Source organism: Chiloscyllium plagiosum, unplaced genomic scaffold (assembly GCF_037043375.1).
Source record: "Chiloscyllium plagiosum isolate Xiang-an unplaced genomic scaffold, Cpla_swu_hap1 HiC_scaffold_10, whole genome shotgun sequence".
NCBI classification, from domain to species: Eukaryota; Metazoa; Chordata; class Chondrichthyes; order Orectolobiformes; family Hemiscylliidae; genus Chiloscyllium; species Chiloscyllium plagiosum.
Window position 1 is genome coordinate 20,506,852 of NW_028270148.1, and position 27,231 is coordinate 20,534,082.

General features: G+C 39.6%; 1 protein-coding gene across 4 annotated transcripts in view; it reads left to right on the forward strand.

Annotated features, from left to right (window-relative positions):
• LOC122552657 (RAC-gamma serine/threonine-protein kinase) overlaps positions 1-27,231 on the forward strand; it is a 468,688-nt gene that overhangs the window by 273,853 nt on the left and 167,604 nt on the right. For all 4 annotated transcript variants that reach the window (XM_087991182.1, XM_087991181.1, XM_043695471.2 and 1 more), the window contains one exon: positions 15,122-15,233. In XM_087991182.1, the coding sequence (XP_087847308.1) occupies positions 15,122-15,233 (112 nt within the window). The remainder of the gene's footprint in view (positions 1-15,121; positions 15,234-27,231) is intronic.

The following is a 27,231-nucleotide window of genomic DNA, read 5'->3' on the forward strand; positions in this document are numbered from 1 at the left end:
TTAAGTTTGCGGATGACTCCAAAATTGCTGGTGTAGTGGACAGTGAAAAGGTTTACCTAAGAATGCTACGTGATCTTGATCAACTGGACTAGTGGACCATGGAATGGCTGATGGAGTTTAATTCAGATAAATGTGAGGTATTACATTTTGGTAAGACAAATCAGAGCAAAACTTTCCCTGGAGTGCAGGATGCTGAGGGATGACCTTATAAAAGTTTATAATGTTATGAGGGGCATAGGTGAGGTGAATGGCTAAGGTCTTTTCCCTAGGGTAGGGGAGTCAAAAACTAGAGGACATAGTTTAAGATGAAAGGAGAAAGCTTTAAAAGGGACCTGAGTGGAAACTCACAGTGTGTTGCATATATGGAACCAGCTGCCAGAGGAAGTCATAGAGCTGGTTACAGTTACAACATTTAAAAGAAATTTGGACAGGTCCAAGGATAGGAAGAATTTAGAGGAATATGGGTCAAACACTAGCAAATGGGGCTGGTTCAGTTTAGGAAACCTGGTCAGCATGGACTAGTTGATCCAAGAGGTTTGTTTCTGTGCTGTATGGTTCTCCCACTGTATAGTGATTGGTGGCTTACATGCTCGTTACATCATTACTTGATGACATCATTGCTGCATGTTAAAACGTGACACCAGGTTTAAACTGCCATCAGTAAAGCACAAACTCTCACTACAGAGATTGCTGGATCTAAGTGGATACTTTTCATTGAGATCAGCAACTGTTGCTTTGCTGCTGACTCCAAAATGCAGACTATTATTTTGCTGTAAACAAAGCATTAACTAACGCACACTTTTAAGAACATAAAATAAAGGTGTTGGTCACTTACCCCTTCAAATTTGCCTGTCATTCAGTAAGATTATGGTTGATCTATGATCTATCTTCATATTAATTGGCCTTTGCCCAATAACTGCTGGTATTTATGTTAACTAAGCTATTAATGAGTTAAAATTGGAAACTAATACATGCTATTTGATGCCATTTCAAAGGTACTTTTTGTAATATGCTTGTGGAAGAGTTACAAACTTCTGCCACTCCTTGCAAATAAACATGAAACTCCTGATATGTTGACTGTACATTTTTAGATTCTATCCCACAGTCAAAGATTCTCAAACTATAGATTTTTGAATTTGACCTTTCTCCAAAGAGTCTGAGAAAAGATATGTAGGCAAATTTTTGAAGTTGTAATAGTATTGATGACAGGGAATTTCAACTTCCAAAAAATTAACTAGGATAGTCATAGTGTGAAAGATTTAGATTGAGCAGAGTTCTTAATGCATCTGAGGTGCTTTTTAAGGCAGTACATTGAAGACCTTAGAAGAGAGGGGTGGTCTTAAACTTAATTTTAGGTATTGAAGTAGTTAGAAACATTAGTAGGGGATAATTTTGCAGACAGCAAACAAGATTCAAGATTGTTATGGAAAAGGACAAGGTTGAACCTAAAATCAAAGTTCTAAACTGGGGAAAGCTGATTTTAGTGAGGTCTGATACGATTTGGCCAGTGCAGATTGGGAGCAGATACTTTGATGTAAATTTGTGTCAGATTCAAGAAGGAAATTGGGAGAGTGCAAGGCTAACATGTTCCAATAAAAAAAAAGCTGGGACCAACAAATCCAGAAAACCATAGATATCAATGGATATACAGGTAGTTCTGGGATAATGCGCATTTCGTCAGTGCGATTTAGGTACAACTTTGCTGAAGAATTAGGGAACAGTAATTTCGAGAACACAACTCCGTCGGCAATGTTGCGATTCCAGCGGGGATTGGTCTTTTGCTTTGTTCTGTGCACGTGCCGATATCTGCACCGAAATCTCCACGCCATTCTGCGCATGCGTCAAAGTCTGTCCCATTCTGTTAAAAATCACACAACACCAGGTTAGAGTCCAACAGGTTTAATTGGAAGCACACTAGCTTTCGGAGCGACACTCCTTCATCAGGGGGACTATCACCTGATGAAGGAGCGTCGCTCCGAAAGCTAGTGTGCTTCCAATTAAACCTGTTGGACTTTAACCTGGTGTTGTGTGATTTTTAACTTTGTACACCCCAGTCTAACACCGGCATCTCCCATTCTGTGCATGTGCCGGTGTTTGTGCCTTTCTGCGCATGCTCAATGTTGGTGCTGGTCATTGTGCTGTTCCATGCATGTGCTGATGTTCGAGCTGGAATCGCCGTACCATTCTGCGCGAGTGCGATGTCGGTGTTGGTCGTGTGTCGTTCTGCACATGCGCATTCTCAGGGCTGGTCTTCGTGACATACTGCGCATGCGCCGATGTCAGCTGACGACAGAAATTTTCTGAGAGAAGTACAGTACAGAGACCAGCTTTCTTACATTTTAAAATATACTGTGTCATATTTGCTTTTGTTCGATTAATAAATATGATTTCAATCTTCATTCAGGCTTTTGGGTGATTTTTGAGCGATCGTGAGTGATATTTTTTGCCAGTCTGTCCCAACCCCACTTTTCACGTAGGCGCCATTATTTCTATTAAATGAAGTTTAGCTGGAACACAACTATGGTGTTATGGGAGAACTACGTGTACAGGATTGGCTCAAGAGAAAAATGATGACCTGTGACAGATACCGAGGGCTCAAAAGAGCAGAAGCTCTAGAGGACTGCAAATGGGTAAGGGGAAACATAAAAAAGAAATTAGGAGAGCAAAAAGGTGGCATGAAAGAATAATGGCAGGTAAAATAAAGGAAAATCTTCAATTAATTTCCAAGTACATTAAGGTAAAAGGACAACTTGGGAAAGAGTACGACCGCAGTGGTTATTTGCGCATGGAGCTGGAAGATATTAGTGTATCTAAATGAATACAGGTAGTTATAGAGTCAGATGTGCAGCACGGAAACAGCCGTTTTAGTCCAACTCATCCATGTCGACCAGATTCCCTAACCTAGTCCCATTTGCCAGCACTTGGCCCATATTCCTCTAAACCAGTCCTATTCATATACCCAGCCAGATGCCTTTTAAATGCTATAATTGTACCAGCTTCTGCCACTTCCTGTGGCAGCTCATTCCATACACGCACCACCCTCTGTGAAAAAGTTGCCTCTTGGTCCCTTTTATATCTTTTCCCTCTCACCCTAAACCTATGCCCTCTAGTTCTGGACTCTCCCATCCCAGGGAAAAGACTTTGTCTATTTATCCTATCCATGCCCCTCATGATTTTATAAATCTTTAGAGGGTCACCCGTCAGCCTCCGATGCTCCAGGGAAAACAGCCCCAGCATATTCAGCCTCTCCCTATAACTCAAATCCACCAACCCTGGCAACATCCTTGTCAATCTTTTCTGAACCCTTTCAAGTTTCACAACATCCTTCCAAGGCCAGAATTGTACGCAATATTCCAAAAGTGGCCGGACCAATGTCCTGTACAGCTGCAACACAACCTCCCAACTCCTGTACTCAATACGCTGTCCAATAAAGGAAAGCATACCAAACGCTGCCTTCACTATGCTATTTACCTCCAACTCCACTTTCAAGGAACTATGAACCTCCACTCCTCCTTTGCTGTGCACTGCACCTCCAATTTTGGTGTCACCTGCAAATTTACTAATCATACCTCTCTATGTTCACATCCAAATCATTTATATGAATGATGAAAAACAGTGGACCCAGCACTGATCCATGTGGCACACCACTGGTCACAGGCCTCCAATCTGAAAACAAACCCTCCACCACCACCCTTTGTCTGTATCCAAGCCAGTTCTGTATCCAAATGGCTAGTTTTCCCTGTATTCCATGAGATTTAACCTTGCTAACCAGTCTAGCGTGAGGAACCTTGTCAAACGCCCTACTGAAGTCCATATAGATCATGTCCGCCTCTTTGCCCTCATCACCTTTTTTACATCTTCCTTTTTTTAAATAAATGTGTTTTTGAATTCTCTAGGAGTTTTCCAGGACTTTAGGATTTGTGGAAGATTACTGCCACACATCCACTATTGCTGTAACTGGTACTTTTAATATTCTGTGATGCATCCCATCAGGTTCAGGGGATTTATCAATCTTTAGCACCATTAGTTGCCCCAGCATCTTTTGTTAGGGATAATTATTGTATTTAGTTTCTGTACTCCTTTTGCTCCTTAGTTATTTTGTAATTTTGGAATACTGTTAGTTAACAATATATTTGCAGAATTACAGAAAATATGTCCTCCCCTTTTATTTTTAACACCAGTGACAGCCCCCATGTCACAGTGATACTTTATTCTATGTTCTCGACTGGAGAACATTTTTCACGAGAATGAGTCCATTGTTATTCTAGTTTTCGATAGGTTTGCGTCTTCCCACTTTGCAAAGTTGTAATGTGAAGTAACCATTAAAAGATATCCCTTTGGAGAAGTCCCAAGTTTTACTTCGAACAGTTATGCCAGGATCTCTTGAAATATTTTGTTTTACTGTTTTAGGGTGTTTTACTACCTTCTAAGCTCTATTTTTGCTGTGAGCAGTAAGTAAGAGTAGTGTTTCTCATCCGTTAAATCTGCATTTGTCCCTGGAATTTCTTCAGTGTTTTACATGGTAAATTGCTGACAGCTAGACATCCAAATGGCATAACACCCTCTACAGGCTTTAAATCTTTGCATTCCCTTAATCAATTAAACCAAAGAGTTGTTAATTGCTAGCACAACCTAAACCAGTAAATGATTGTACAGTCATTTTGATGTCAAATTAGATATTAAAAGTAGAAAATAATAGAAGGAAAGAAAAATCGCATCGAAGCTTGGAGAAATAGATAAATAATTTTTAACAATTAGAAACTGAAGGAATGAAACTCCAGAACTGTAAATTGCAGTTTTCAGTTCAAGAGAGGATGTTTGACTTTAATTAAAAAATTATTACACTGTTACTAGGTACCTACATTGAATAGGAGAAAGTGAGGACTGCAGATGCTGGAGATCAGAGCTGAAAATGTGTTGCTGGAAAAGCGCAGTAAGTCAGGCAGCATCCAAGGAACAGGAGATGCTGCCTAACCTGCTGTGCTTTTCCAGCAACACATTTTCACCTACATTGAATAGCCAATGTCTAATATTTTTGATGAGTTTAGTTAGCCTCTATATGAGGAAGGTCCAGGAACATTGCACCATTCAATATGTTTGTGAACTCTAATTATTACATACTGTTTGAGAGTCTTTTAGAACAATATTACATATGGGACAGAAACTTCCAGAAACTTAAATTTACCTAAATTTATGCAGATACTGATGCCAAATTTGCAAGTAAATAATAGTGAGCATTATAAGCCTCATCAAAACCATAAAACCAGCCCTAATGAATCGGGAGGACATGAGCCTTTTTCAATATCCTATTGTGTATTGTGTTTCTATTTGTTTTACATTATGTACTACTGGTAGTTTGTATTCTATCTATCTATTAATAGTTTAATGAAAATAAGAAGTGCATTCTTAAAGCAACTGAACATCTTGGGCTATGGTGAGATGTATAATAGAATAAGATGGAATTATCACCTTGACATGAGATTGTCCTGCCGCAGCAGCCCCTGCCTTCTTAAGCTGTGTAGCAAGTCTGTCGCAGTGGCATTGCAGGTTCCCAATTGATACTCCACATTGCTTGTTAAATAACCTGTTAAAAGTCCAACTAGCCATCGGGGAAAAATTTCACTTGGAAATCAATGCCGGATTGAGCTTGCCACTTGCTCAAATGATTGGCCAAACTGCAGATCAAGCCATGATCCATTAACACCAGACACAAACCCTCTTTCACCAATGTCACTGCCACCTAACTTTTAAGGAGCAATGAGTACCCACCTGGCATTTATGCTATGCCCTGACATTGCACTCTGCAATATCAAATTTGTGAAGCAAAGCACACCAGGGAAAGGTGCGGCCACCAGTTGGAGGTCTGTGTAGGTGTTGGCCGATTCTGGCTAGTCAAGTTGGGAGGGGTAAGTGAGCTAAGTGTAAGGGAAGGAGCTGCATGTACAATTGGTCACTGAGCCTTCAAAGGAAGAACATTGGCATTGTATACATGAGATGTTGATGGTACGAGCATGTAGACTGTAGGGTCTCTCGCCATTGTGCGGCACTGACTCTTACTGCGTTACATTTTCCTGACACCATCACTGCTTGGTGATTGCCTGAAATAGACATTACTGCATAATTAGCCAGCCAAAAACTGGGCAATGTTAAATGGCAAGGGACCTAAGGTGTCAAGTAAATACATTGCTAATCCTGCTTCTACATGATGTTTTGGAACTCATTGTATACTTAACTATATTTCATCCTTGGTGACTGCGGAGTGATGTTTTCAGGTGCAATTAAACACCCAGGCCCTACACTGGGGACCACATGACCATTGAAAAACAAATCTTTATTACAAACCCAAACAATGTACTTAAGTGTCAGCCATTAACCCCCATACTCTCTCAAACCTGTATTCTCCTCTTCCTGCTCCACATTACTGAGCTCCCCTGTTGCGCAGATCAGGTTGTGGACCCCTGCTTCACAGTAGCCCTGAATATTTCTTGAGCCGATACTGGGATGCTTTTGTTCAGAAGGGCCAGCATGACAAGAGTCATCATGCCTGAGGCAAGGTGTCACTTCCTAATCTGAACTTCCAAGGATTAGAGTGGGGTGAGCAAGATGGACAAGGAGGGCCTAGCCACCTCTGCAGTCTCTTTGAGTCTACCCGAGTGTGGCTGGTTCTCCAGCTGCCCAATCTCCACTGAGCATGGGGCACCTGGACAGTAGCCAAGGTTCCCTGCATCTGTCTTGCCGTTGCTTTGTCAATGATAGTCCTGAACATCCAAGAGGGTTGGGTCTCTCTCCATTGTAAGTGCCAAACTGCTGATTGAGACAGCCAGATGGTCACTAAATTAGCTGCATCGCTCCTGATTCTCAGCACGGAGAGTCATATTGTTCAGAATGTTGGCTAATCCTGTTCATCATTCAACAGGTCCATGAAGTTCCTCATTGCTGGAACCACACAGTCTTCTGCCATGGGCTCTGAAGGAGCCTGGCCACTGGCACTACTTCAAGTACCTGTGGCCTGGGGTAATTCTCTTTCACTCATATGTGCAACAGTGGATATAAGATCCTCTGGGACCACCCTCCCATCGCACACTCCCTTTGTCTGTCGAACCCACCAAACGTTCGTTATCACTATTGGTGCGGAGTCCAAATGGTAGCCTTGCCAATGGTTCCTGCATGCTTGAACAATGTCTTCTTCTGAGTTTGAGGTCTCTTCAGGAGAAAATGGTTGTTGCTTGGCTGAGGCACTCGGCATACTGGCTGCAGCTGTAACACTGAAGAGGCAGGAGGTGTTTCCAATAGTTAGAAGCAATGCCTGATGCAGCACACTGCACTAGGCAAATGTCAACATTTTAGTGTTACTGCAAGTGGTATTTACTCATTTGCTGGCACATGGATAACTCTGCATCCCCACAGGACTGTTTCAGTCCTGTCCAGCCAGGGCAAGTATCTGCTCCTTGTAGGTGGGTAAAGACTCTAATATCAGAACCACCCTCACCAGTTCATCATCACTGTACTCTGTTGAGGGTGTTCTTTTCCTTTATTGACATTGTTATGAAGATGTGGGTGTACTGTACCTTTAAGAGAGTTAAAAGCTAGCAGAACGACCTGACGGCACCAAGTGTTCTGAATAAGATACAATGTAACATATGGTTACTAGGGTAGCTGGTTGCCTGGAGACAAAAACAGATTTGAATTAGGCAAATCAGTTTAAATTATACTCCCATGAAATACCAAACTCCAGTCCAGTTTGAATTTAGTATATGGACAGTCTTAAAAACCAATGACACAATCCAATGCTTTAGGGATATAAGACCGGGGAAAATTGAACAGTTAGGAGGAAAACTGCCACGCCACCAGCATGTAGTGACTGCCCAAAAAATAGCTCTCCTAACAGGTACCTTTACTAATGCGTGACCTGTGAAGCATAATCCCTAAGAAGAAGAAAACAGGAAGTTCCACATAGAAGATTTGACAGCTGGCTGGTTTTGAAAGCTTGAATTTTTGGTAAATCTTATTGGGGGCTTTTATCGGACGAGTTCTGAATAGTTAGTTAATTATTCTCTGTTATGCATTAAGAAATAAAGTTGTTAATTTTTACTTTAAATAGTTCTTGGCCTCTCGAATTTTCACAGATTACTGCATGGGATAAATCTTTTCTGTGTTGCTGGTTTAAATTAAGCAGGAGGGTTTACTCTGTGTCGTAACAACATAATGGTGCAAATGGATTAGATACAAATGAATAGCATGGCTATTAGTGCTGGTGCCTGTGGGCAAGTGATGAAGTGTCCTGAGGGATAAAAGGCAACACAGGGATTAGTGCTGTGGAAAGATTGGTGGGGTGGGGGTGTGGGGGTGCTAAGGGAAATGAGCTCCAGATGATGTTCCATGCAGCAGAGTGGGTGTGTTAGCACAGAAGTCTTCGTGGGAGGTGAATGCAGAGGCAAAGATAGAATGAGTATGAAGTAGCAGACTGCAGAATATAACATCATTCTGGCAGTACAGAGAAGTCGCTGATCTTCTTTTGGCATTGCTGTCCGGTCCTCTGAACCCCGGACAGGGCACTGACCAGGCAGGCACATGCAGTGATGCGACCTCCTCCCTCGATTCTTTCGAAAGAGGACAGTATTACTTGTGCACTACCCGTCAATGGAACGTCCGGGTCCCTCAGTAGCAACTTGCCCTCTTCAGCCAAATCTGTCCAGTTATGAGCAGAGCAAAAGCCACTTCCCAATGTTTCCCGAAATATAATGCAGGTTCTTGACAATGGCATGTGCACAAGGATATTAGTCTTATGATGGATGTCTGGTGATAGAGTAAGTTCTTTCGGGAACGGTGTGTGGTAAGATGGGACAGAAATCCAATGTGATTCTCTCCATTTGGCTGGCAGTGGCAATTTATGTGATGAGTTTAATAAAATATGGTGACAAAACTGCCCGGTCTCATGGCGAGTTTCACTCCTCCAAATCTGATGCTACTCATGCTAAGCCAAAATAATGTAAGATTCAGACCATAGTATTTTAAATTTATTCAGCTGAGATCAAACTTCCATCACAGATTCTTTTTTCAGTTATAATATTGTCCTTTTTAAATTGTGAATTGAGATACAGGTCATTCTGCTATAATTCACATTTCATTAACATGTATTCACTGTAACGCGATTTACAAATTGGGGACACTGTTTCTAAAGTGCGAACTTTTAAAACATGTGTTGACTGTAAGGCGATTACATTGCCAACACTTTAAGTGCTGTTTCTGAAGCACGATTTTTCTAAAATGTGGGGTTGCACAAGAACGCAACCATCACGTTATGTAAGAGCTACCCGCATGACTGCTGGTGAGCTTAATGGTTTTTAAAACTAAGTCTAACTAAGAATTATGTACTTATTAAAAATAAATTTTCTTAAACACCTGAAAATGGCAGTATGGGAGAAAAAATAGGTTTGTGGCTTACTGTGATAGCTAAGAAAGAGGAACTCGTAAAGGCAAGGGAAAACATTGAGGCCAACATATTTACACTAAGTAAAGGCAACATTTCACAACTCCTGAGTGTATTGAAATCCTTAATGTGGTTTTTAAGTATTTGTGATTAAAATTCTTAAAGTCTATTGGACTTCCCAAACTAACTTTCACTGTATGAAGGGTTACAGGAAGGCATTTTAAAAAAAGTATCAAATGCAGCTATGTAAAATAGGAACCATGGTGTTCCTGTTTTGTTTTTCTTAATGGTGCACTGTATTCAAAGATGAGATAACTGGAAATCTAAATATAATTTGAAATGTTTTCTCCAGTCATGTTGCTGCCTTTGAATTTTGTCATGGTCTAACCAACTCATTAGGATCAACAGATTGGATTAGGTTGCTTCAGATTAGTCATTGTCACTATTGTGGGCAAACTGTATTTCTGTCTTGGCTGATTAAGGTACATTAGGGGAATAAAACGGTTTATCAGACCTGATTTTTTTTTTTGTGATCTAATTATGCATTCACTTACTGATGATCAGATCTTTCTAGATTCAATGTACAGGTACACAATCCTATATCCGAAATTCCGAAATCCAAGAATCTCCAAATCTGTTTTCATGGAGTGTGGAGCATCATTTTGGCGCGTGAGCAGGTGACCCAACTCCACACCCATTCGAACCACGTCACTCAGCAGACATCAGTTGTGTCTCAGTGCTCGCACTATTCACACGTGTCTGCTGTTGGGTGATTTTTTTTTATTTCACTGTGAAAATGTCATTTATTCCGAAATCCCAAAAATTCCAAAAAACAACTGGCCTCAAGGATTTCAGATAAAGGATTGTGTACCTGCAATAGTTTCTCTTCTTTTTTCTTAAATGTTTTGAATATCTACCCTTCAATAATTCTTTGCACTAATATATTTAGTACAAGGTTTTTTGATTCTCCCAGTCTGTTATCAGTAATATTCATTTTGTGAACTTTTCAACTAAATCTGTATTCTTATTGTCAAGGTGTACTACTTTACATAAATTTAATTTGAATAGCCATTGCTACATACACTGTTTCAACCTGTATGTGTCCTCGAAATGGTCACAAAAATTGTACATTTCCCATGGTTCTCATTTCCCATTCTTCTATAATTGAATGCAAATTTATGTGGTATTCAATTATTGATTAACCAATAAAGTTCAATGTCATCAGCTTACATTTGTATTCTGTGTTTCTAGGGTATGTAATTCAAAAGTACTTAAAGTTGTATAATACCTTGGTCAGGTTGCTCTTTTAGTATTGTGTGCAGTTCACATCTGCATGCTGTAAAAAGATAAAAGCACTGGAGAAATTACAGAAAAATTTGTAAGGATGATATCAGATGTGAAAGCTAAAAACTGTTAGAAAATATTGAGCATATTGAACTTTAAAATTGTGAATGGATTGATTGGGTGGATCTGAAGAAATTAAATACAAAATGTTTATTAATGCATCCAGAAGTACAATGATGGTACATTTCTTTCTTCAGGGTACTTAGCATGTGGAACCCTGTATCACATGAAGTGGTTGAGGAAAATAATTTTACTTTTAATAGGAAACTTAATGGCAGTGTGAAAAAAAAACATATACTGAGATGAGATGTGTGGGCAGGAAGGACTTGTGTAAAGTTTCAATGTTGGCAGAATAGTCGACCTAATGGCCTGTAATTATGCTGCATCTTCTAAATGGTCTATGTAAAAATCAGAATTTCACTTGCCCTCTGAGATTTTCCACAGTAGTTTTTAAAATCTTCACTCTGTGTCCTTTCAGTTCCTCGACACCATTGAGAATTACATTATTTTGTATATATTTCCTATTTCTTTTTCGCCTGTTAGCTATGCTAATTCATGTTTAGCTAAATTTGAACTGTGAAGAAAAGGCACAGTGGCTCAGTGGTTAACACTGTTGCCTCACAGCGCCAGGGACCCGGGTTCGATTCCAGCCGCGGGCGAGTGTCTGTGTGAGGTTTGCACATTCTCTCCGTGTCAGCGTGGGTTTCCTCCGGGTACTTCGGTTTCCTCCCACAGTCCAAAGATGTGCAGGCTAGGTGAATTGGCCATGCTAAATTGCCCATACTGTTCAGGGATGTGTAAGTGAGGTGCATTAGTCTTGGGTAAATGTAGAGTAGTAGGGAAAGAGTGTGGGTGAATTACTCTTTGGAGGGTCGGTGTGGACTTGTTGGGCTGTAGGGCCTGTTTCCACTCTGTAGGGATTCTATGATCCGATGTTTTGAAAAACTGGAAGAATTGCAGATGCTGAAAATCAGAATGAAAAACAAAAAATGCTGGGAAAACTCAGCAGTTCTGGCAGCATTTGTGGAGAGAAATCAGAGTTGATGCTTTAGGTCCAGTGATGCCAGACCTGCTAAGTCATAGTCATACAGCATGGAAATAAACCCTTCAGTCCAAGTTGACCATGCCGATCAGACATCCCAATCTGTTCTGGTCACGTTTTGCCAACATTTGGCCCATAACCCTCTAATTCCTTTCTATTCATATACCCATCCAGATGCTTTTTAAATGTTGTAATTGAACCTGCCTCCACCTGAACCATACTTGCTTTATGTAATGATGTGCATTCTGCCCGTTGACTCTGCTCTGCCATTCAATGAGATTGTGGCTGAACTGATAATCCTCAACTCCACTTTCTGCAGTTTTCCATAACCTTTGATTTCTGTAATGACTAAAAATCTGCCTATTTCAATTTTGAATATATTTAATAATCCATCCTTGGTAGGAGTCCGTGGTAAATAATTCACAGATTCAATATCCTCTGAGTGAAGAGATCCTCCACATCTCTGTCTTCAATGTGTCATCACTTTTTTGACATTATGCCCTCTGGTCCTGGACTGTCCCACAAAGGGAAACAAACTTTGCCTACCCTGTCAAGTCCCATACCAAACTTGTATGTTTCAATAAAGTCACCTCTCATTCGTCTAAATTCAACAACTACAGGCCCAATCTGGTCAAACAACAGTCCCTGTGTCAGTCGAGGGTGCCTTCTCTGGACCGCCTCCAATGCCAGTTCTTCTTTTCTTAGATAACGGGTAGTCTGGCTAGTACCTTGTAACAGTTTCCCAAAACATCACTACTTTTATACTCCATTCCCTTTGAAATAAAGACCAGCATTCCATTTGCCCATTCAACGTTAATCCGTGATTTTGTGATTTAGAAATGAGGATTCCCAATTCCCTCTGTACTATAGCTTTCTGCAGTCTTTCTTCATCTAAGTAATATTCAGCTCCTCCTTTTCCTGCCAAAGTACATGACCTGTCATTTTTCTATATTATAATTCATCTGCAAAATCTTTGCCTACTTGCTTAACCTGTCATATTCTTCTGCAGACTCTTTTTGCCATCCTCACTACTTGCTTACCCATCTATTTTTGTATCATCTGTAAACTTGGCTATAGTATATTCACTTTCTGCATCCACTTCATTAATGTATATTGTAAATTGTGGCACAATACTGGTTATAGGTTCTCATCCTGAAAATGTCCCCTTATTGCAATTCTCTGTCTCCTATTAGTTAGCCAGTCCTCTATCTATACTAATATGCCTACTTCCAACACCATGGGCTGAAGTTGCTTAATGTGTGTGACATTATCAGACAACTTTCAAAATTCCAATTATTTTACATGCACTGCTCCCCCTTCATCTATCCTGCTAGTTACATTCACAAGGAATTCTCATAAATTTGTCAGGTATAACTTCCCCATCACGAGGTCTGATCGGACTCTGCATGATCATATTATGATTTTTAAAATGTTTTGCTATTGTATTGTTTACAATAGACATTTTCAGTAACAGATGTCAAGCTAACTGGCCTATAGTTAGTTTTTTTTGTCTCCTTTCCTTTTTATATAAAAGTGTTTCATTGGAAAAATGCCAGTTGTCTGGGACTTTTCCAGAATCTAAGGATTCCTGGAAAATTGTTACCAGTCATCCACAATCTGTCTGGCTGCTTCTAATATCCTTGGATTCCATCAGGCCCTGGGTCATTATGGTCTTTAGCCCCATTAGTTTCATTAGCACTTTTTCTCTAGTATTGGTTATTGTATTTATTTATCTGCTCTCCTTTTGCCCCTTAACTATTTAGTAATTTTGGAATGCTATTAGTGTCTTCTACTGTGAAGATGCTGCAAAGTATGCATCAATTCTTCTGCCCATTCCTTTAATTCCCCCCTTATTATTTTCCCCTGCCTCATTTACCAAGGTGCCTATGTTCACTTTGGCTTCTGTTTTCCTTCTTATGTATTTAAAACAGATCTTGCCTCTATCTAAATATTATAGTTACGAGCTGTTGCATTCTCCATGACAGCACTTCTCCAGAAAGAGTCTAATTGGGAACAAAGCAGCAGTCCCTTCTCATACATGTTGTTTCCCCTTGCATAGTATTCTTGCAAACCTTCCAATGAGTGCAAGACAAAAAACTTCAATAAAATACCTCTTCTTCTGTATTACCTTAAATAATTACCATAACTTGATCATTAGCCAAGTGGCTTTTGGAATTTATTTGCTGGAATACTGTAGTTATTACTGTAAAAAGAAAGGCACATTGTGACCTCCAAAATTGATTCTGCACTGAGTAAATTCCTAGCTAGCTTCCTATAATGTAGGACATACTAGGGAGGCAACAAAAGTAGTGATATTATTGTTGGACTGTTAATCCAGAGACCTAGGTAATATTCTGGGGACCTAGGTTCTAATCCCACCATTGCAGATAGTAGAATTTAGGTTAAATCCATTTTGAAATAAGATAACTGTGGATCCATTATCAATTGTCGGAAAAGTCCATCCAGATCACAATGTCCTTTAGGGAAGAAACCTGCCATCCTTATCTAGTCTGTCTCTAAACTGCTGTCCTGGCAATCAGTAATGAGCAAACAATTCAAGCCTAGCCAGCAATGACCTTGTCCCATGAATGAATTTTTAAAAAATAATTGCTGATAGGTAAATTGATAATCTTAATAGGATGACTATTGACTAGATCCATTCAGATGGAATTCGGAAGGTCTTGGCCATTTTATGATCCAGTGTGTCATGGACTTCATTCCAGTTAATACCCAGAGTAAAGCTAATTTCTTTTCCATTTGTGCTTTCTTGAAGAAATTCTAAATATTGCTTTAATTTTACCCTGAGGGTTCAATTTTGTGGACGATATTTATAAGTATGGAATGACGGCTAAAATTACTCTCAATTACTTGTAGTTAGAAATTTGTGTTAATTTGATGTTCTAAACTGTAAATATGAATAATGCCTAGTGCAGAAGGTGTGCTGTCCTAATTAACAAAAATCTGAACTTCAGTTGTTTGCAATAGATATATTTTGAAACACCATGCAAATTTAGTATGACATTAAACACTATTTTTGTAGCCTTTGTGTAGATTTCTAACAAATTAAACTGTTAGTGCACAACTTTGAAGTTTTGTTAATTTGGCATTATTTTGAATTCTGTCATCTATACCAGTCACTGTCTTTATTGAATACTGGAGATGAGAAAATATGTGTCACTGATCACTGTTCAGATTTTCTATCATGATAGCAGTACTGTATAGGGAATAACTGAAGAGCATTATTAACTAAGGTGAAGTTGAAGCTAGTGGAATTGAAGATAAATCATAAACCGTTTTTTTTGCAGAATGCCAGCTAATGAAAACAGAACGACCGAGACCGAACACATTTATAATTCGATGTTTGCAATGGACCACTGTCATAGAGAGGACGTTCCATGTGGATTCACCTGAAGAAAGGTGTGAGTGATACTTAAAATATGTTGTAGTTATCTTTAAAATTGTTCAGAAGTGTAATATTTGACAATGATTGTAAAATAAAATTTAATTATAATTACTAGTGTTTATGTTCCAAATGCACTTTGCCCAATTAAAGATAAATCTTAATTTGCATGTGAATGCAGTCAGCTGAAATATAGGATTAGGAGCAGGCCTGTCAGGCCACTCAGCCTGTCTAGCCCTACTTTACCATTTAATAAGATCATTGCTGATCTTTTCACTCTACATTCCTGCCAACCTCATTGATGATCTTTCACACTCCTGCTCATACAGAATCTATCAGTGTCTGCCTTAAAACTATTCAAAGCCTCTGTTTCAACAGCCTTTTAAAGAAGTGAGCTCCAAATACTCGTGACTGTCTGTAAGAAAATGTTTATCTAATCTCTCTCTGGAATGGGTTACCCTGTATGCTTAACTAGAAAATAAAGGGTTTCAGAGCAATGTACGGTTTGAGGCATTTACAATTACAAATTAAATATTGGTACAGAAACACAAATTAGGAATAGAAATTATTAATTTGGCCCTTCAAGCCTGCTCTGTCATTCAAATAATAATCTTTGATCCTGTAGCTCATTTACCATATTCCTGCTTTCACTCCATACCTTGACGTTTTCTTCACTTTTTATCATTTGAGGAGCCTTCATGTTGTGTTTTAACAAATGGAGTGACAAACTCTAAACATGCAAAATGTTTGCCATAATCTCTTCACTATGTAAGATGCAAAGTATTACTTCTCTAAATTGTATTTAGATCACATTTAAAACTGCCATATCAATTGACAAATCCAGCCCCCATTACATTTATTGAGTCTATCCTTGAAGCTTTTATTCATATGTAATATTTGATCTTTTATCTTTTGATTTAAATGCACCATTACCTCTTGTTGACCATCACAACTCATTCACTTGCATGAGATATAGAAGGGGGAGTTCTCTAATTCCTAACACTTCAAATGATTAAGGGCCTCATTAGGTTACAACTCTCTTCAGGCTTGTCACAAGAGGTTTCAGGTCGCTATGCATGTCTTGCTAGATGTACTTTATTGATCCAGGAGGAAGATTAAAATATCTGAACTTGTGATAATGGATAATGTTATGGTCTTGGAAAAGGAGGTATAAAGACTAACTATAGTAACAAAAAAAAGCCCTGTCTGTGAAAATATTTTCCTCGAATTTACAACACCTACGTTTCTTAAAACAGATGAAATGAAATTAAACATTCCAGCTGATATTAGTCTTGGCACTGGATGCAGCAACAACAACAAGGTCAGGAGAAAGTGTGGACTGCAGATGTTGGAGCTCAGATTCGAGAGTGGGGTAATGGAAAAGCACAGCAGGTCAGGCAGCATACGAGGAGCATGCTTTTCCAGCATCCTACTCTCAACAACAACCCCAGCCCTATTGCCCTTTGGAAGTTCTCCTTACTAACATCTGAAGGTTTGTGCCAAAATTGGGAGAGCTGTCTCATAGACTGGTTGCTATACTCAGAATCATACCTGACACATGATATCCTCGACAAGACCATAACTATCCCTGGTATGTCCAGTCTCAGTCTCACTGGCAGGTCACAGCCAGTGGAATTGATGGCACAGTGGTATACATTTGAGAGGGAGTTGCTTTAGGATCCTGAACATTAACTTTGGACTCCATGAAGTCTGATGGCATCAGGCCAAACATGAGCAAATTGACCTCCTAGTTATCACATATTCCCCCCCCCACCCCCCACCCCAGCTGATAAGTCAGTACTCCTTTACATTGAATACCACTTGAAGGAAGTGCTGAGAGTGGCAAAGGCACGAGTGTACTTTGGTTGGGTGTCTTTAATGTGCATTACCAAGAGTGGCTCATAGCACCAGTACTGATCAAGCCAGTCAGCTCCTAAAAGACACAGCTACTTAGTCTGCGGCAGGTGATGAATGAACTAAGGCAAAGCAGCTCACTTGATTAGCACTACATCCACATTCATTCCTTCCATCACCAATGCTTATTAGCAGTACTGTGCATCATCTCAACGATGCATTGCAGAAATTCAGAGGTTTGTCTGGCTGCACCAGCAAACACAACCAATACAATCTAGGACAACAGCAGAAGACACTTAGAAACACCTGCAAGTTCCCTCAAAGACTCTCACAATCCTGACTTGAAAATATATGGTAATTTCTTCAATTTTGATAGGTCAAAATTCTGGAACTCCCTCTGCAAATGGTACTGTGACTTTTACTGCACCGAATGGATTTCGGTGGTTCAAGGAAGTAACACTTGACAATTTATTTTCAACCTAGTCATCCCTTCCAGTGCAGTCATCTTTTCTCCCATCCATGTGAAAGACAACCATAGACTTGCATTTCTATAGATCTGATTTACAACTGTTGAAATACTTGTATTGAAGTGTAAGGAATGCAGCAGTCAAAGTAGGATTACAGAAATTGCAGTATCATAATGAGCAGGTATATGCTTTCTCTTTCATGAAAATGAAATATTATTTCAGAACGTAGGATAGCTTTCCCTCTGATTATGTCTACAGTTTTCCTCAGCTGAGCTTTCCATTTTCCCATGGTTTATGGAGGCTACAACTATATCTCTTGCTACACAAACTCTATACATCCACCCTTTGCCTTCCCTTCCAGAACCCTGACAGGTTTTCTCTTGTTCCCATCAACCACCTTGGTGCCTTTAAATTCAGTGGTTGATCTTGGCCATTTTTGCAGCCTACACCATGATCCATTCTCCAGCACATCATCTCCTCTTCCCATGACTTCTCCTATGTAAGTACAGGATCTGCAACACTTAGAGTCATAGATTCATAGAGATGTACAGCATGGAAACAGACCCTTCGATCCAACCCGTCCATGCTGACCAGATATCCCATTTTTTACAAACCCACCGACTCCCACAGCTACCTGGATTACACCTCTTCCCACCCTACCTCCTGCAAAAATGCCACCTCGTACTCTCAATTCCTCCGCCTCTGCCGTATCTGCTCCCAGGAGGACCAGTTCCACCACAGAACACACTAGATGGCCTCCTTCTTTAGAAACCGCAATTTCCCTTCCCACGTGGTTAAAGATGCCTTCCAATGCATCTCGTCCACATCCCGCACCTCCGCCCTCAAACCCCACCCCTCCAACCGTAACAAGGACAGAACCCCCCTGGTGCTCACCTTCACCCTACCAACCTTCGCATAAACCAAATCATCCGACGACATTTCCACCACCTCCAAACGGACCCCACCACCAGGGATATCTTTCCCTCCCCACCCTTTTCCGCCTTCCGCAAAGACCGTTCCCTCCGTGACTACCTGGTCAGGTCCATGCCCCCCAACAACCCACCCTCATGTCCTGGCACCTTCCCCTGCCACTACAGGAATTGCACTGCGCCCACACCTCCTCCCTCAACTCCATCCAAGGCCCCAAAGGAGCCTTCCACATCCATCAAAGTTTTACCTGCACATCCACCAATATCATTTATTGTATCCATTGCTCCCGATGTGGTCTCCTCTACATTGGGGAGAATGGACGCCTCCTAGCAGAGCGCTTTAGGGAACATCTCTGGGACACCCATACCAATCAACCACACCGCCCAGTGGCCCAACGTTTCAACTCCGCCTCCCACTCAGCCGAGGACATGGAAGTCCTGGGCCTCCTTCACCGCCGCTCCCTCACCACCCGACACCTGGAGGAAGAAGGCCTCATCTTCCACCTCGGAACACTTCAACCCCAGGGCATCAATGCGGACTTCACCAGTTTTCTCATTTCCCCTTCCCCCACCTCACCCCAGTTCCAAACTTCCAGCTCAGCACTGTCCCCATGACTTGTCCTACCTGCCTATCTTCCTTTCCACCTATCCACTCCACCCTCCTCTCTGACCTATCACCTTCATCCCCACCCCCATTCACCCATTATACTCTTTGCTACCTTCCCCCACCTTCCTCCCTGACCTATCACCTTCATCCCCACCCCCACTTATCTATTGTACTCTATGCTACTTTCTCCCCACCTCTACCCTCCTCTCATTTATCTCTCCATCCTTAAGGTACTCTGCCTGTATTCCTGATGAAGGGCTTTTGCCCAAAACGTCGATTTTCCTGCTCCTCAGATGCTGCCTGAACTGCTGTGCTTTTCCAGCACCACTCTAATCTAGAATCTGGTTTCCAGCATCTGCAGTTATTGTTTTTACCAGATATCCCAACCCAATCTAGTTCCACCTGCCAGCACCCGGCCCATATCCCTACAAACCCTTCATATACCCATCCAAATGCCTTTTAAATGTTGCAGTTGTACCAGCCTGCACCACTTCCTCTGGCAGCTCATTCTATACACGTACTACCCTCTGTATCTATATCTTTCCCCTCTCACCCTAAACCTATGCCCTCTAGTTCTGGACTCTCCCACCCCAGGGAAAAGACTTTGTCTACTTATCCTATCCATGCCCTTCATAATTTTGTAAACCTCTATAAGGTCACCCCTCAGCCTCCGACCCTCCAGGGAAAACAGCCCCAGCCTGTTCAACCTCTCTCTATAGCTCAAATGCTCCAACCCTGGCAACATCCTTGTAAATTTTTTTTTGAACCCTTTCAAGTTTCACAACATCTTTCCAATAGGAAGGAGACCAGAATTGCACACAATATTCCAACAGTGGCCCAACCAATGTCCTGTACAGCCGCAACATGACCTCCCAACTCCTGTACTCAGTACTCTGACCAGTAAAGGAAAGCATACCAAATGCCTTCTTCACTATCTTATCTATCTGCGACTCCACTTTCAAGGAGCTATGAACCTGCACTCCAAGGTCTCTTTGTTCAGCAACACTCCCTAGGACCTTACCATTAAGTGTATAAGTCCTGCTAAGATTTGCTTTCCCAAAATGCAGCACCTCTCATTTATCTGCCACTTCTCAACCCATTAGCCCATCTGATCAAGATCCTGTTGTAATCTGATAACCTTCTTGGCTGTCCACTACACCTCCAATTTTGGTGTCATCTGCAAACTTACTAACTGTACCTCTTATGCTCTTATGCTCGCATCCAAATAATTTATGTAAATGACAAAAATTAGAGGGCCCAGCACCAATCCTTGTGGCACTCCACTGGTCACAGTCCTCCAGTCTGAAAAACAACCCTCCACCACCACCCCCTGTCTTCTACCTTTGAGCCAGTTCTGTATCCAAATGGCTAGTTCTCCCTGTATTCCATGAGATCTAACCTTGCTAACCAATCTCCCATGGGGAATCTTGTCGAACGCCTTACTGAAGTCCATATAGGTCACATCTACTGCTCTGCCCTCATCAATCCTCTTTTGTTACTCCTTCAAAAAACTTAATGAAATTTGTGAGACATGATTTCCCACGCACAAAACCATGTTGACTATCCCTAATAAGTCCTTGCCTTGCAAGCCAGCCAATTAGCCAATTCAGCTACTTTACCTACTTCCAGATTCAACATTCAGTTGAACAATATCAGGTCATAACCTCAGCTGCATTATCTGTTGATGCTGGTGCTGTTGTTCTTATTTACAGCTTATCTAGGGCAATCTTTTGATCCCTTTATTTGATCTCCTTTTTGCTGAGTGCTGAGATTTTATTTTGTCACTTAATGTCTCTGCAAATATTCACTTTATTTCTTTACAGTTTTAAGTTAGAGTTGATATACTTGATCAGAAGATTGTATATACTTGTGACACCTTACTAATTTATTAATTCACGGGTTGTGAGCATCCCTGGCTAGACCAGCATTTATTTCCCATCCCTAATTGCCCAGAGGCAGTTTAGCGTCAGCCATGTTGGTGTGGAAATGGAGTCACATATAAGGCACTCCAGGTAAGGATAGCAGAGTAAGGATAGCAAAGGCATTAGTGAACTAGATGTTTTTTTTACAACAATTGATGGTATTTGTAGAATAGAATCCCTGAAGTGTGGAAGCAGGCTATTTGGCCAGCTGAGTCCACACAGACCCTCCAAAGAGAATCCTACCCCAAATCCACCCTACCCTATCCAGGAAAATTACCAGGAAACTGCAGGACCTGGAGGAAATGTATACAAACATGGGAGGAAAATGCGAACTCCACAAAGACAGTTGCCCGAGTGTGGAATTGAACCCAGATCCCTGTTAGCCACTGTGCCGCCATGGTCACAATTGAATTAGGTTTTTACTTTTTATTGAATTCAAATCTCAGCATTTTGAACTCATGTCCCCAGAACATTAATCTGAGGTTCTGGATTACTAGTACAGTGATATTATTGTCTTCCTAAATGTGCTGTCTTTATATTACCCCCAACATTGGTATTTTCTCTTCCTCTTTGCTGTTTGTAGAAAATCACTGAAAAGCATTTGATCTTTCTTGACTTTTTTTTAAACAAAAGCTGTCTTTTGTGCATTAAAGATTGTTTTCTTAGCTTGATTTGTGTTGTTTTTTCACATGTATGGCTACATGAATATCACTGTAGATCTGAAAGCAGTAGAATTAAACACACATCTTTGTTACAAGCTCTGACAGTGAACACACATTTTCAATTGAGTCCTTTTCCATCTTGTGATAACATGATTTTTTTGCTATATTTAACATACAGCCAATTATCATTCCCATGGAGTTCTTTTCTAAAGTTCTACCTATCTACAGTGAGCTCCAACTGGAAACCTAACCCTCAAAATATTGCAGCTTTAATCCTAAAACCAAAACAAAAATAACATTGATTGGAGGGAAAAAGAAATAATTTGTGAACAATCTGATCTGTAGTTTTTTTTTAAACTTTGCTATATCCAAGCCAAATAAGGTTTAAGGTATTCCCAAGAATTGGCAAGGCTTCAAGACTCTATCCTCATCTGACAGTTTAACAATTTTATCCTTCCATGTCCAAATGTCGTTAAGTACACCAGTCTGGCAAGCTTAAATGGCAGTTTTCTAATTGAAGAGTTCATGTTGTTATGATTCCAGCTGATGTTAGTACGAAACAAATCAGATCTGAGTGAAACCTGGTTTGACAGATTGAGTTCAATCTTTGCAGTTGGCTATTGTTATGATTAGTCAGTGAAACACATTCACATGGGGCTGCAAATATTCTTCAACAGAAAAACATATATTTGTTACATAAAAAGAAAAAAATGCTATACACATACTTTTCAAAGGAGAGCTGGATATATATTTGAAAATTACTAATATAGATGGCTATGGAGATAAGGCTAGTGAATGGGACGAGCTAGGAGCCAGTACGGACACAATGAATTGAATGGCCTCCTGTATTATTAATTTTATGATTCTATGGTACCTAAAAGTTTAGAAAGATCTTAACATAAATGGCAAAATGTAGTTGCAACTTCCTTCCCGACAATATCCATGACAGATACTCAAATCCCAAAGAAATATTACTTTTTAATTTTTTCTGTTAATTTATTGCTTAATTAACTGTGCAGTTTTCCCTCAAAGACTGCTGAGGTAGTTTTATGACTTTTTTTTCCAGTTCTTCTGCCCTAACCTCCCTTTATTTCTGACAACTTGGAACCTTCTATAAAAATTCTAACAGCTTGGAGATTTAATGAACTCAGACTTTCCTGCTATGGTAGCTGGTATCCTATACTGAAAAACTGAATTCTCCTGCTTTAATAAATGCTAAATTAATGCCCCATGGTCTGTTTCTCTGTGTCATTACCTCGGCAGTACAAACATTCTGTCAGTTAACACCTCAGCTATCCTGCTAGACACTTGACTGAATCATATGCTTTCTTGGAAATGGTGTTTAGGTCCCTCTTCCAAATGAGCTTTTGTTATCTTTTGAAAGACTATAATTTTATTTTTAAAAAAATCAAGTTCCAGAAATGATAAAAGTTTATATGTTCATCACATCTTCCGTCAAAGAAAAATGGAAAGGTATCCTTGAAACATTTTCATTTTGTATTAAAATTCCTGTTTATCATTATTTATGTTACATTGTATGTTTAAATATTCATTATAACACTCAATGATTTTCATAATAGCCATTTATACATGTCCATTTTGATCACAACATTAGATTTGATTCATATTTACTATTGACAAAGCATTCACTATATATATTGTTGTTGCCAGTGACAGTGAAAGATTTCTAAGTTGTGTGGCTGTAACATTAAGCTCAAATGAAACATTGAGATTTTTGAAACTTATACATCTAATGACTCTAAAGAAACTTATTTGTAGAGATTGTACCTCTTAGGTTTTTTTGAGTAATTTCACATTGTTTTACCCCCACATTAATGTTATGTATAGTGAAAAATGATTTTTTTTCTCACCCACTCACACAAATTGGTTCAGGAATCTTTATTTTTATTTTTGATTTAACAAGGTCCAGTGCATCTTGCTTTTAATGGTTTCTCAACGATATATAATAATGCTGACAACTTGTCTCTAGCAATGAAATTCTGAACTTTAGCATTTTATCTGCTCTTGTTTTCATTGCTCTGCACTTTTACTGAGGTCTTCCATTAACTTTTCATCAAGCACGTTATTTTGCTGGTTCCAACCTTTCTCCTTTTTATTTGCTGTTTTTCTGTTTGCTCCCTCAGATTAGTACTTTTTTCATCTTCTGATTTCCTATTCCTCCAATTTCCTTGTGAATTATATATAGTTGTTTCTTCACATGTAACTGTCTCTGAGTCATTGAAAGTATTGTCCAAAACGTCTTCTTGAAGCTTGACAATACTTGACACACATCTAAACAAGACCTGAGCTTTATTGGAATACTATTTTGGAATTCTTAAGTAATCATGATTATGTTCCCAAAATCCTTTTCTAACTTCAGCTATCGAAACCACTATCCACATGTATTTCTTTTTCTCTTGCAAGTTCTACAAATGTCTAATAAGATTTATTTCTTGCAATCTTAAATTTTAATTGATGAGCTTCAAGAACAAGCTCATAAACATCAAATATTACTTGTCAGTCCAGCTCGTGTTTTCCAAGTGAGGTAAAATGTCTTTCTGCTCTATCCTCTGTAAATTATTAGTTAAATCAAATCCCACTTTGGAATCAGAATCATTCTGTCAGCTACTGCCTCCTCTTTGTCGTGACACTAAACATTTCTTTAGCTACGTCACATGGTCTGATTTCCTTATATCTTTTGAGTTCAAGGTTTCTTAATTCCATTACACTTTCTATTCTGTTTCTCTTCCTCCTCTGTTTCCAATTGAAGCTTTCTTATTTCCAATTCTCTCTCCTTTCTCCTTTGTATCCTTTTTTTCCCTTTTTCTTCAAATTCAAGTGCTGTCTCTTTCTTTTTATAATTTTCTTTTTATTTCTAGCTGAAATGTAGCTAGTTCTAGTCATGATGTGTTAAATTCAGGATTCACTCCTTTTAATTCTTCATATTGAGCAATCACTTTAAGTATCTCATCTAGGCTAATCAAATTATAAATTATATTATTACAGATGCAAATCTTGATAGTTACTGAAAACATTCATGTGAGGCTATTGTAAAATACAATAAATGCTATATACATGGTTCAGAAAGATATTAAAAGCAGTAAAACAAAGTTTCAGCTATTTCTCAGCAATGTCCATTCCAGATAGTCAGATCCCAGAAAAATATCATTCTTGTCTTAACTCTTTAATTTCTTACTTGACTGACTTTTATTTTTCTCCTTCTGACTGTTGAGGCAGTGTTATGACTTTTTCCAGTTATCATTCTCAGACTCCTGGTCTAACATGGCTTAATTTCTGACAATATAAATTTATATAAACTCTTAATAGCTTTGAGACTTTGCAAACTAAAACCCTTCTTCAAGGATGATTGTTTGGCTTAACTGAAAAACTAGGTCCTCCTGCTAGGAGGAACCTTCCCTTCCTAACTGAAGTCAAAAACTGAAATAATGGCCCTCGTCTATTTTCTGTATCTGTCATAAAATCAGCAGTATAAACATTCCATCTGTTAACCATCATAGGTATTATACTAGGCACTTGCTGAATGGAAGCCATTCTTGGAAATGAATGTATTTAGGTCTCTTTCTGAATTTTAAAAATAAAATTGCCTTCACAAAACTGAAACCAAAATCCATTTGCCTCTATTTCAAACATCCAAATTCTAAAAATGATAGGAATAGTGATAAATGTATATGATACATTATGTGTCACCAATTGAAGATACAGTAATATGAGGTATACACTGGATAAAGCGTCAAATGTGAGGAATCAAAACATCAACTTTAAGCATTATCTGTCAATATAATATTTCACTTAACTTTTTCAAACATGCTGCATTTTGTTCACTTTTTTGGTGCATTAATGATTTCATATTGAAGCAACTAGTACCATAGATTATTTGTACATTGTTCCAGATCATTCTTTCAAATCACAATTAGCTACAGGTTGTTCTGCTTTAACACTCATTTCGTATGTGTGAATTGGCAATTAAGAGATTGACAAGTTGCAGATACTTTGGAGAATGCAAACTTTCTACTGAATGAGTATTGTGATTTTCTATTAGCGACCCTCTACGGCGGTCTTCCATAACATGATTTTCTATAGCGTGGGATTGCAGAGGAACACAACCAACGCGTTATAGCAGAATGACCTGAATTGAAAAGTTACACCTGCACATAATACTAGGAACTGTTCTTACCTCTGAGTTGGGAGGCCCAGGTTCAAGTCCCATCTGCTCCAGAGGTGTGTAATAACATCTTTGAACATGCCGATTAGAAAATTTTAAAAATCAGAATACTAGGTGAGCTCTTGTGGTGCAGTGGTAATGTCCCTATCCCTGAGCTGGGAGGCCCAGGTTCAAGTCCCAGAGGTGTGGAATAGCATTTCTCAAATACCAATCAGAACAGCTACATAATCAATTGCTGGGATCAACCACAATCTTTACATCATGCAAATCATGAAGTACTGCCTCTCCCATCAGCAGATGCTGCAAGTGTAGTGAATTCTCATGTTTGAATTCTGGTGGTATGCTATCATCACCTTATTCTACTTGTGAGATTGCAAATCTTGGCTAATAGCATTTATCCTGAATGTTTTTAAAACCGAGAGATCCACATTTAGCATGAGCATCTGAGCCTGTTAACTGCAAGAGGAATGTCATGAACCACCAAAGTATTTAACCAAGAAAACAGCCTATTTAAGTTATTGAAGAAAGTTGGCTGACTGCTGAAGCTGGTCATTGTGTTATATTTAAAACCCATTGTGTTCTCTATGAAATTATGTCCATTTAGGAATCAGCCCATACTTTCTTTCACTGGGTTCCCACATCAATTTTTCAAACAAGCCTATGAATTAGGAGCATGAGAAAGCCATTCAATAAGACTATGGCTGATCTGATTGTAGTCTTAAATCCACAATCCTGCCTATACTTGATAACCTTTTACCCCTTACATATGAATTCACCCAACTTTACCTTAAAAATATTCAAGGACTCTGCATCCTTTTCAACTTGTTCTGAATACTCATGATCATCTGAGAACAAAGGTTTGCTTCATATCTGTGTTAAGTGGGCAACCCCTGATTTTTAAGCGTTGTTCCCTAGTTCTAGATACTTCCATAAATAAAAACAATGTCTTCCCCAGGATTTTTTGTAGAACATCTGGATAACAAAGACACCTATGTTAGACTCCTATTTATTGACTTTAGCTCCGCCAACAACACCATAATTTCCAGCCTAACTCAGAGTCATAGAGATGTACAGCATGGAAACAGACTCTTCGGTCCAACCCGTCCATGCCAACCAGATATCCCAACCCAATCTAGTCCCACCTGCCAGCACCCGGCCCATATCCCTCCAAACCCTTACTATTCATATACCCATCTAAATGCCTTTTAGATGTTGCAATTGTACCAGCCTTCACCACTTCCTCTGGCAGCTCATTCCATACATGTACCACCCTCTGCATGAAAAAGTTGCCCCTTAGGTCCCTTTTATATCTTTCACCTCTCACCCTAAACCTATGCCCTCCAGTACTTGACTCCCCCTCCCAGGGAATAGAATTTGTCTATTTATCCTAT